This window comes from Papaver somniferum, chromosome 3 (genome assembly GCF_003573695.1).
Source record: "Papaver somniferum cultivar HN1 chromosome 3, ASM357369v1, whole genome shotgun sequence".
NCBI lineage: Eukaryota > Viridiplantae > Streptophyta > Magnoliopsida > Ranunculales > Papaveraceae > Papaver > Papaver somniferum.
In genome coordinates, this window is record NC_039360.1 from 17,755,738 (window position 1) to 17,768,439 (window position 12,702).

General features: G+C 42.5%; 1 protein-coding gene across 1 annotated transcript; it reads right to left on the reverse strand.

Annotated features, from left to right (window-relative positions):
* Positions 1 to 332: 332 nt before the first annotated feature.
* Positions 333 to 932, reverse strand: LOC113359069. Its single transcript, XM_026602761.1, has 2 exons — positions 616 to 932; positions 333 to 570 (listed from the first exon to the last, which is right to left on the reverse strand). Exons 1-2 carry the CDS (start codon positions 930 to 932, stop codon positions 333 to 335), a joined length of 555 nt encoding a protein of 184 aa, XP_026458546.1.
* Between the last annotated feature and the right edge of the window lie 11,770 nt (positions 933 to 12,702).

Sequence of the window (12,702 nt, forward strand, 5' to 3'; positions counted from 1 at the left end):
ACTTAATCACCACAAATTCCACTTAGGAAAATCCACTTGGACACTAGCATATATTAAAAATATATACTCTTAGGTTTTGGATTTTTTTTTCATAAAATCTCAATAAAACATGTTTACTAACTTGACATGAATGACAAAGTTCTGAAGAATGATTCTTAATACAGTGAATAGAATTATTGGTATGTAAGACATCTAAAACAGCCTTGCCGTGGTGGCCAAGGCGGCTATGCCAAATATCTGGTGAATAGACAGTAAGAGAAATAAGTGAGGGCTGTGACGATTGGAGAGATGGCACGGCAGAGTTGGTGATAGGGTAGAGCTCCCCAGTACTATCACATCGAAGGATAGCCTTCTTCGAACTCAAATCCTGAATCAGCAGTAAAATGCGAGGTAGCACCGGTATCCATATAGAAGTTGTCATCATGAAGTTGTAGATGCATAGAGATGTATGCTTCAGCTATGTTTGTAGGATGCAGTAACTCGGTGGTAGGAGTGATATAGGCTTGACCACGTCCAGTAGTAGGAGAACGACCACGTTGTTGACTGTTGCGGGAGTTGGCAGTGGGCTGCCTGCGATGTGGATCGAAAGACTGCTAGGGAGACATCGTCGGGTACGGGAAAGGTGGAACATCCCAGTATGGTGTCCAGTGGGGAGGGTATGCCGGTGAAGAAGCAGGCAGAGACGGACGGTAACCTGACGGTGTAGGAAGTAATGAAGGGTTTCCAGCTGAAGGTGTAGTCGAACCAGATCCAGGGCGTCGGTCGTTGAACTGAGACTTTCCACGTTTTCCCGGATGATGAGGACGAGGTGTGTTGCGATCCATATGGGATGCAGCAGCAGCAAGGGAAGTTGGTGCAGGTGTAAGAGAGTGTTGAGCGTGTCGGATTTCTTCAGTGCGAAGTTGTGATCGTGCAACATCAAATGTCGGCATGGATTGCTGTATAAAGGAGGCTACAGTTTGTATTCCTCCGGAAGTCCATTTACCAGTTGGATAACCAATCGCTTATCATTCATGGGAAAATCAAGATCATGCAATCGATCGGACAATGATTTAAGCTTGTCACAATAGTCATCAACACTAGCACAATCAGAAAATTTGAGATTCACAAACTTACTTTCAAGATTTGCAGCACGGCTACCTTTGTTGTCTTGAAACAGGGTATTAAGATGATCCCAAAGTTCCTTCGCAGTTTTCCTTTCTTGAGAACGGTAAGCATGAGATTCTTGGTCATGGTGGCGACCATTCATTGATGACATAGGGCATCTAACTGTTTTTCAATATCTACATCAACATCTGCAGGTGAGAAGAAAACTCTTCACCCGGCTTTTGCTGTTAACAACATCAAAAATCTAATCCCTATTCTCTTAGACATCAAACAAGACGAGTATTCATCATGGGTTTTCCTCTTTGACCTTCATCTCCAACCACATCCATTGCTCTTCCTATTCGATGGATCTCAAAGATATTCCAAAACCCAAGATATACATATATACTTACATTAAGTGCTTAGCCTGCACTATACTTTGAAAATAATTGTTGTACCACTTGCAGGCCGTCGATACTCGCATCCATAGTCGTCAATACTCACCAGCTTGTGACATAAATAAGCCTCAACTCTCTTATACCACTTGCAGGACGCAAATTACTAAACTAGAGAGACATAATTAATATCTAGATTTACTAAAACGTGAAAGCAGAACGATTGAATGTTTAAAGTAGAACAAAACGATAATTTAACAATCATCCTCTTAGCAACAGTTACTTATTTAATGAGCTAAAGATCAAATGATAACAAAAATCTAGGTTAAATATATTATTTTCGACCATGTTCACTGTGTCATAAATTAAAGAAACCTCATGTACCCATCCCCATTGGACACACGTTAAAATCAATAAGGAAAGTTAGACAAAATTACAAACGAATCAAATTACCAAACAGATCAGAGAATATGTAAAATGGTTCTAGTATAAGCCACAAAATTCACGAGTTACATTCATAGGCGGCATCCGGTTTCACAACCAACTCACTAACATTTTCCTGTTGATCTTACTCCTCATCCCTTAAGTGTCTACATAGCATAGAAACATGAAATACGTTGTGCACTCCAGATAACTGAGGTGGTAACTCCAAATGGTATGTCACTTTTCTAATCTTTTTAGTTATAGGGAAAGGTCATATAAACCTAGGAGTCAATTTCCACTTCTTCCCAAACCTCATTACTCGTTTCATAGGAGACACCTTAAATAGAACCTCATCTCCAACTTCTAACGATAATGGTCGTCGATTCCTATCTGCATAACTTTTCTATCTATTCTGGGCTTTACGAAGGCAATCCCTAACCACTATGATTTTTTTTTGTAGTTAGCTGTACCAAATCGGGTCCCAAAAATATCTTTTCACCTACTTCTACCCACAATCTTCCATAAAGATCTATAAAAGGATCTATGATAATGCTCGACTGATAATTATTATTGTAGGAAAATTCTGCCCACGGTAAGTATTTATCCCAATTTCCTTGGAAATATAACACACACGCTCAAAGCATATCTTCCAATATTTGATTAACTCTCTTTGTCTAACCATCAGTCTGAGGATGAAAAAAAGTACTCATATCAAACTCTGAACCCATAACTTGTTAAAATCCTCTCCAAAATTTAGATTTGAATTGAACACCCCTATCATAAGCAATTGAGACCGACATTCCATGCAATACCACAATCCTCACTACATAGAGCTTGCATAATCTATCCACGTCGTAAGTAGTATGTACTGGTAATAACTGTGTCAACTTAGTCAATCGATCCACTATTATCCAAATAGAGTCATATACTCTCTTTTATCTTGGTAGTCCAACTAAAAAATCCATGGAAATATTATCTTATTTTCATTCAGGTATTGGGAGTGGTTGTAATTCTCCGACTGGATTTTGGTGTTCAATCTTAACTTGCTGACAAGTTCGGCATTTAGAAACGTATTCTGCAATCTCTCGCTTCATACTTTTCCACCAAAGCTATCTACGCAAGTCCTTATACATTTTTGGAGCCCCAGGACTACGATGAGCTTCATATAACACCTCATGTCTCAACTGCGCGTCCACGGGTACACATAACTGACCTCGAAGTCGAAGCCCACCATTTATCCTTTTATCAAAAATCTTCACTTAAGTCTTCAGCTCAAAGTAGCTTCGACGCATTCATCCCTGGATTGAGCCTGAATAATACGACAAATAAGTGAAAGTTGCACCGCAAGATTTCCCAAAAATGCTTGGGAAGTAGAAGAATTCTTGACGTTTAAGTCAAACTCAGCAACCGTCTCCAACATACTCTACTCTTCCACCATCATGGAAGCTAACAAACCCCTTGGTTTTCGACTCAAGGCATCAACTAAAACATTGGCCTTACCAGGGTGATATTGTAATCCAAAATGATGAGCTTCATCCATCGACGTTATTTCATATTCAAATCCTTCAGGGGAAAAAAATAATTGAGTCTCTTATGATCAGTGAAAAGCTCAAATCTCTCTCCACACAAGTAATGGCGCCACAATTTCATAGAAAAATACCGTTGCCAACTCCAAGTCATGGGTTGGATAATTATTCTCATGGACACGCAATTTCCTAGATGCATAAGCAATAATCTTACCTTCCTGCATCAAAACACATCTTAATCCCATAAATGAGGCATCTGTGCAAACCACTAGCTCCTTTCCTTCTTCAGGTAAGGACAAAACTGGTGTCGAAGTAAGCTTAGTCTTAAGCTCATGAAAAGCGTCCTCGCACTTAGAATCTCAAACAAACGGTACTCCCTTCTGTTTGAGGGTGAAAACAGTTTCTGCTGATTTTGGTAATTTCGAGTATGTGTGTAAGAAACGAGTCTAAAGCCTAAACATTGTACTGCAAGGGAGTACTTTGATTCGAGATATCAATCTGTACAAATCCGTCCTAAACCAAGAAATGGCAGTTCCAGACTTGATTCGGTCACAAAGTGAAGGAGAAGGGTTGGTCTAGGGAGGGAAGCGAAGAGAGTGTTCAGACCATAATTGTTGATTCGGGAAGAGTAGTTGTTTGGCGACTTGTATCAGAAAGTGGAAAACTAACAGATGGGAAAGATAACAAGTGATTTCTGAGTGTTGTATCATCCTGACCAAAAACCTGTCTTTGGTGGAAATAGGTGAGACCTATTTATACAAGTCACGACGAAACGTACCCTTGTCTCGTAAGAAGTGGAAACGGTTGAGTAAATGAAAGAAAATGGTAATGGGTAATGCCTGGAATTGATGTTTCCATAATGAAGGAAATGTTTCACCATTACTTCTTGTATTTACTAACCGCCTCACCCTTATGACACTTTCCTGTAACGAGCGTAGTGTACACCGCACGCTGTAAACCGCAAGACCAATACCCTAATGAGCATCCCCCAGTTTGTGACATGTTTTGATGTCTCGAGTGTTTTCGTGGAAAACGTGTATCATGTTTCTACGTGTGGCATGAAAAAAGTATTTGGCGTTTGTAGCCAAGTTGGTGCCGTTACCAAAGAATAGGCATCGTATCCAGGTTGGTGCCGTAACCAGTAGTTAGCATCGCAGCCAAGACATTGCCACGAGTCGTTTGGTGGCAGGTTTGTACGGATGAGATCTTCATCTCAAGAGGAAGGTTAGCCGTAGATTTTTGCAACCCTTTGTTTGGAAACCAGTGACATGGTTGCAGCGCTTGCATGCTCTTGGCACGGCCAAATTAGGGTTTTGGCATCGTGGCCAATAGATTGCCAAAAATCGTTTGGTGGCAAGTTTGTATGGCTGAAATTCGTACCTCAGGAGTAAGGGTGGCCGTTGATTGTTGCAACCCTTCATTTGGAAGCCAGCGGCATGTGGTAGGGCCGGCATGGATTTGGCATCTTTCAGGCGCGACCAAAATTAAGGTTTTGGCAAAACCGCGATGTTTCATGGGCCGGAAGTTTCCATGCATTACGTGGTGAACTTGGATGGCTGAGATATGCATCTCAGATGGAAGGGTAGCCGTTGATTGTTGTAACCCTTCGTTTGGAAGCCAGCGACATGTGGTAGGGCCGACATGGCTTTGGCATCTTTTAGGCCAAAATTAGGGTTTTGGCAAAACCGTGATGTTTTTCCTTGGGCCGGAAGTTTCCATGCGTTAGGTGGCGAACTTGGACAGCTGAGATATGCATCTCAGATGGAAGGGTAGTCGTTGATTGTTGCAACCCTTCGTTTGGCATACAGCGTCATGTGGTAGGGCCGGCATGGCTTTGGCATATTTTAGGCGCGGCCAAAATTAGGGTTTTGGCAAAACCGTGATGTTTGGCCTTGGGCCGGAAGTTGTCATGCGTTAGGTGGCGAACTTGGACGGTTGAGATATGCATCTCAGATGGAAGGATAGTCGTTGATTGTGCAACCCTTCGTTTGGCACCCAGCGGCATGGTGGTAGGGACGCATGGCTTTGGCATGTTTTAGGCACGGACAAATTTAGGGTTTTGGCATAAACTGTGATGTTTGGCCTTGGACCGAAAGTTGCCATGTGTTAGGGGGCGAGCTTGTACGGCTGAGATCTGCATCTCAAATGGAATGGTAGTCGTTTATTGTTGCAACCCTTCGCTTGGCGGCCAGCGGCATGCTGGTGGGGCCGCATGGCTTTGGCACAGTGGTGCGGCTGGCAACAACTCCGCACATGCCATACGCACATGCTAGCCAAGCGTTCCAATCACACATACCACATACTTAATTAGGGTTTCAACACGCAAAACCCTTATTCCCATCTCTTCGCCAAGGCATGCCAATCATGCCAGCCGCACCACATGTGCCAATGGCATGTCATGCCAGCCACATATCCGCGCCAAGGCATCCCAACCGTGCCAGCCGCACCATATGTGCCAATGGCATGACATGCCGGCCACATATCCGCGCCAAGGATTCCAACCATTCCAGTCGCACCACATGTGCCAATGGCATGTCGTGCTAGCCACATCTGCGCGCCAAGGCATGCCACCGCACCACATGTTCCAATGTCATGCCGTACCAGCGACATCTCCGCTCCAAGGCATGCCAACCATGCCAACCGCACCACATGTGTCAATGGCATGCTGTGCCGGCCACATCTCCGTGCCAAGGCATGCCAACCATGCCACATGTGCCAATTGCATGTCGTGCCAGCCACATATCTGCGCCAAGGCGTGCCAACTATGCCAGTCGCACCACAAGTTCCAATGGCATGTCGTTCCAGCCACACCTCCGCGCCAAGGCATGCCAACCATGCCACATGTGCCAATGACATGTCGTGTTATCCACATCTCCGCGCCAAGGCATGCCAACCATGCCAGACGCACCACATGTGCCAATGGCATGCCGTCCCAGCCACATCTTCACGCCAACCATGCCACATGTTCCAAAGACATGCCATTCCATCCACATCTCCGCGCCAAGGCATGCTAACCATGCCAGCCGAACCACTGTGCCAAAGCCATGTAGGCCCTACCACATGCCGCTGGATGCCAAATGAATGGTTGCAACAATCAATGGCCACCCTTCCGTATAAGATACAGATCTTAGACGTCCAAGGTCGCCAGCTAACACGCGGTAACCTTTAGCCCAACACCAAGCCCTAATTTTGGTCGCGCCCAAACTATGCCAAAATCCAGGTGCGGCCACGCCTAAACCGTTCCAAACCCATGCTAGTCATTCCTTCATGTTGCTGGCTGCCAAAACAAAGGGTTGCGACAATCAACGACCACCCTTCCATATGAGATGCAGATCTTAGACGTCCAAGGTCGCCAGCTAACGTGCGGCAACCTTTGGCCCAACGCCAAGTCCTAATTTTGGCCGTGCCCAAACTATGCCAAAACCCTAGTTTTTTTCCGAGCCTAAACTATGCCAAAATCCAGGTTTGGCCACGCCTAAACCGTGACAAAGCCATGCCGTCCATTCCTTCATGCCGCTGTCTTCCATAACAAAGGTTTGCAACAATAAACGTCCACGCTTCCATCTGAGATGCATATCTTAGCCGTCCAAGGTCGCCAGCTAACGCGCGGAAACCTTTGGACCAACGCCAAACCCTAGTTTTTGGCCGCGCCTAAACTATGCCAAAATCCTAGCTTGGCCACGCCTAAACTATACCAAATCCATGACGTCTATGCTTTCATGCCGCTGGCTGCCAGACGAAGGGTTGCAATAATCAACGGCTACCCTTCCTCTCAAGATGCAAAATCTCGACCGTCGAGGGTCACCAACGAGCCGTGAAGTCTCCCAAGCTCAACTTTCCAAACAACAACAACATGCTACATGTTTTCCATGAAAACACTCGAGACATCAACACATGTCACAAAATGGGGGATGCTCATTAGACGAAAGCACAGATCCAGACGAGCAACAGAAGAGGGTCGATACATCTTTTCATGCGGACAGAGTTTCTAGAGTTTGAACAGAATGAAGATTCCTTATTTCTCCATGAACGGGAATAGGTGACTGGGCGCGACTATGCCACCTCGGGCCCGCAACATTCCTCATGAAATTCTTCCTGAATTTTACAGTCGAGCTGTTTTCACCTCCCGAACGAGCTCAAAACCAAAATATTCCCTTTCAGAGAGATAGAAAATTCTTTTCCGTTCAAAATGGAGGCTCGGACTGTCAAAATTCGAGTCCGTACGAGAATTCTATAGAGATTCTAGTAAAGGGCGCTAATTAGGGTTTCGGCATGCCAAACCCTAATTTAGACAAAGTTGCCATCATTCCACGGAACTGAAGCCGGTCGTTATCCTTCCACATAACTGAATACAGTCGTCATCCTTCCGAGGAATAGCTCCACTCCAAGTCGCGCAACACAAGCGGCTCTATTCCAAGCCGACCAATGTTAACGGCTCCCTTCCAAACCGATACCAACAGTCTGCATCCCAGCCATCAATCGTCTCTACCACTGCGCGTCCTAACCTGCAGTGCCACGAGCAGAATTTATGCAAAGCCGCCAAATGCAAGGATCATGGATTCTCCTTATTTCTCGAAAAAGGTTAGACGAATATTCCTGACCATTTTTCATGACTTGCGTTTCGTTTTTTTCCTCGTCTGTCACCATCTCATGCTTAACTCGCAACAATGCCCTATTCCGAGCTAAGCATGGGACTTAATGTTGATGGTGGTTTTTAACCTAGGGTTAGTATCGTAAAACCTTGCATCTGACATGACGCCACTACCACCACTAACACATTTATTGAACCATTCAAACACGCCTACGTAAAATTACCGGGGTACCTTTTTATATATATATATGTGTGCTATACTCCACGGCTGAACACTCAGTACTGGATGACATCATCTCCGCACATGCCAACCGCGCCTGCTAGCCAAGCGTGCCAATCACACATACTGCATACTTAATTAGGGTTTCAACACGCTAAACCCTAATTCCACATCTTCGCGCCAAGGCATGCCAACCATGCCAGCCGCACCACATGTGCCAATGTCATGTCGTCCTAGCCACATCTCTGTGCCAAGGAATGGCAGCCGCACCACATATGCCAATGGCATGCCGTTCCAGCCACATCTCCGCGCCAAGGCATGCCAACCATGACAGTCGCACCACATGTGTCAATGGCATGCCGTGCCAGCCACACTTCCGCTCCAAGGCATGCCAACAATGCCACATGTGCCAATGGCATTCCGTGACAGCAACATCTCCGCGCCAAGGCATGCCAACCATGCCAAGTCGCACCACATGTGCCAATGGCATGTCGTGCCATCCACATATCCCTCCAAAGCATGTCAACCATGCCACATGTGCCAATGGCATGCCGTGCCAGCCACATCTCTGCGCCAAGTGATTAAAGATTTTTGATGGGGTTGTAGTAAATAGGATTCGTTTCAGACTTGTGAAGGAAATGGAATTTTTAGATTTAATAAAAATATATATACAAAAATATTAACAATGGGTGAGAGTTATTGGGACTAAGGATTTGGCTGAATTCACTACACAAGGTTCGTTCATATATTCTTTGACAATTAAAACTCAATAAAATTAACATAGACTCTGATTTTGCCAAGATAGATTCTTAAAACATTGATTGTAAGTCCTAAGCATGATGTATCAAAACACCTAAGCTAAGCATACATCATCAAATTAAATAACAACCAATTAATTCAAATCATATTTCAATTTTAAATTAATGCAAAAGTCATAAAAAAGAAAAAAATAAATTTACCCGTGTATGAAATTCACCCTCCTCCGTCGTCCCAGTGTTGGGTTTAGCTCATCATGATAAAAACACGCTCAAAATATTTATTTATTGCCAAAATGGTGTTTACAATGAAGAGAAGAAGAGAAAATAGTGTAAACAGCTAATGTGCGACCCACAGGAAGCGTCACAAAAGAACGATAAAAGAGAAGTGCTATTGTCGTTGTGGTTCTAAGACCCACACCTACGACCCCCGCTTGTGAGTCTGTTTCACTGTTGATAAACGACTGTCCCAGCGAGTCTGTTCTTCGTGTTTTTGGTGTTCTTCATCATCAGCAGCAGCAGAAACAGAGTTTCATCAACTCTTGATTTCTCGCTCCTGAGCCTATCGACCCAAAACTCTCGACACCCTTCTCCTCAACCACAGCAACCTATTTATACTCAACAGGTCGACCAAATCTTTGTAATAACTTCAATATAATCCGGCAGTGAAGAGAATATTTCCGATATATTTTTTTTATTCTTATGACTTGTTACGGGATTTGTTTCCTGGTTTATCTCTTTCACACGTCTTCTCTGAGCTGTAGAATTTGCTTCCAACCAATACAGTTGACCCATGCACGTATCTTCCATCCAAAAATTCCGAGAGTAGAATATCTTCCCTGTTTTGAGAATATCTTCCCTGTTTTGCATCCCACGATTATCCAGCCCAAATAACTCGATTCGAACATCCATACCATCCCTGTTAAGCTATAACAGGTCCAACCCAATGAAAACTAGCCCTTGAATCTCCTTATATCACGTCCAAAATTTGCTTCAACAATTACGCAGGTGAAGAACTATTTTTCCCGCCAAAACTCGGTTCAAATGGGGAAGAAACTGGTATCCCCCTATCCAGAGTAGGGGTGCGAATAGCAGCTGCCTTGGGGGTGACCTGGGGGTGCCCCTTAGTAATTAGGTTACCCCTTATCCAAAAAGCGAGAGTCCGGATAACACTTGTCCTCCGGGTGCCAAAATCAACTTTTCGAGCCGAATTTTCCAAAAATGTTTATTTCCTAAAAATACATAAAAACATAATATTAGTACAAAAATAGAGTTCCAACAATACGGACATTGAGGACAAATTAGACACAAAAATGTGTCTATCAAATACCCCCAAACTTATTATTTGCTAGTCCTCGAGCAAAACTAATAAAAAATAAATAAAACCGAGTTAATCTCCGGAGGGTTTACCAGAGGTGTGCCCACAAAACCATTACTCCAGACCCTAGATTATCTATGCAGAACCTTGGAAGGCACTAAAGAATCTCCTTGGTTGGCATACTTATTGACTATAAGAGGAAGTACCCTGATGCGAAATTCCAATTGTTGTACACGAGTTTGCACTCAAGCATATTAAAATTCATATATAAGTGACAGAGCTCTACTCAGATAGTCGCACTATGGACATCAATATCCGGAGTCAAAACTAATCACATGGATAGATCAAGAAGATGGATATAGAAAAACATAGATGGTTTTGATGTTTACTAAGTGAACGGCGTTTCCCGTATCTGTCTGAAGGCCTCCGCCAAAATGAACCTATCCTAATTGATTGAGATCCTAGTCTGACTAATATCAACACAACTGGCATATACAAGGGTACCAGTGGTCGACTTTATTGAATTTATTCCTTTTGGTCAAATGGTCTGGTCTCAATTTCTTTTTCTTTTTTTTTTCATGGTATCTCAATCACTCTAATTCACCCTAGCATTGGTAACTTTTTGAATCGTGAGCCCCACCAAATCACTTAGAAACATATTTAAAAAGAAAACAACATCAAAAATAAAGAAGTGAAAAGGACTCAACGAGATATGGTGAAACTATCATGTTATTCCTAACAACTGAGCTCTGTGCTTTTATGAATAGACTCTTTAGATGTTGCCATCTAATCAGATTGGTTCCTCAACTCCTACAATCAAAATGCTTCCATCCACTTAGATTAGTTAGTGCAATCCTTAATAAGCATAAATTTTTAGGCTCTGGAGTTTAATAATTGCAACTAAAAAGTTTCTCCCATACCCCCAAACTTAAATCTAACATTGTCCTCAATGTTCTAAAGATGAAACTAAAAGCATGAACAAGGAGAAACTGTTACCATTTGAAGCGAAAGAGTTAAGGAAAGATATTACCGTGTTGCATGAGCATGGGATACCTCCCAAGAAGTGATAAGTTTAAAGTCTTCAGCCAGACTTAGGAAAGGATTAGTCAACTCGAACCATAAAATAACAGTCGAAATAACTGTGGGTCTTCAAAACTAAATAGAGCTGACCAAAGGAAACTGCAATGAACCAAGAAAGTGAACAAGACTAGCATGCCCTTACTTAGTTTGTTGTTTAAGAAATTTATATCTAATTGTGGTTCAGGTTCAGGTTCTATGAAAGGGTCTAAATAGAAAATTTTCGTTGGTTGCGTTTCTTCATAGGTGGGATCCGAATCATTAGGTCCTAGAGTCTGGAAAAACTCAAATATGATATTAGAAGCGCACAATAATAACCTAAATAACTGAGGATCCTCTAAGTCAATAAGATTTGACTTACATAATTGACCAAAATGAGAGTAGTGGTCATTCTTAAGCAAATGTGCAGATTCTAATTTCCTAAAGCATTTAGGTTTAGTCTCACAACTTAATATTCGATACATTTGGAATATAAACGTTCCCACAGTTGGAAGAAAACTATTTGGTGGGAAAACAAAGTCAATCTGGGGATCATAGCCTGGGAAAACCACATCAACCAGAGGATGGGTTTCTACCGACTAAACTTCTTCCTGGACATCATTAGGTTCGGGAAAACGAGTATGAAGGTAATCTTGTAAAATTGTCGAGGCAGAGATATCAAGTCCTAAGTGAAGGGACTTTCTGAGAGTTAAAGGTAAGGCACTAGGAAGGTGATAATCACCCCCAAACTTAGAGTTTTCAGTGTCTCTAGATAGACTAGTTACAATCTCCCTAATTTCTGGATCATTAGATTCTTGAAAATGGTCAATTGATTCTTCTAATTTATTATCAGGTAGTGCATCTTTACTCATCTCTATGGGTATATCTTCTTCATCTAATACTATTGTTTCTAAGTCGCTAGACTCTAAAACAGCATTTTCGGAATAAACCCGTTCCTCTAAACCACTATCGGCTTCGTAATCAAAAGGAAAAACTACATCATCTAAAACGGTGGTATCCCTAATCAAATCCTCGTCCTTTTGAATAGGTGAATAATCATAAAAATTATTTGGATTTGAACTAGAAATAATATAATCATTATAAAGCTCAATTGGATTAATAGATTCCTGATCACTATGCCTACATATTTCAGATTCTTCATTACTACTATCCTCATCATCATAATAGTACAAAGATGATTGAACCTTATCTAAATAAGTAGTGTCTTTTATTCTAGCCTCATCCTATAAATTAGGCAAATATTCACTATTGATATCAAGGGTAGAATTAGAAACCCTATTTTGGAAATTTAGATTATTTCGAGCAGCATTA

What these genes read in the sequence shown, in the direction of transcription:
- LOC113359069 (XM_026602761.1), bottom strand. Translation starts at nt 932, where the DNA reads ATGCCGACATTTGATGTTGCACGATCACAACTTCGCACTGAAGAAATC. An exon ending in TGGGATGTTCCACCTTTCCC is followed by an intron (nt 571 to 615) that starts GTACCCGACGAT and finishes TCCACATCGCAG; the next exon opens with GCAGCCCACTGCCAACTCCC.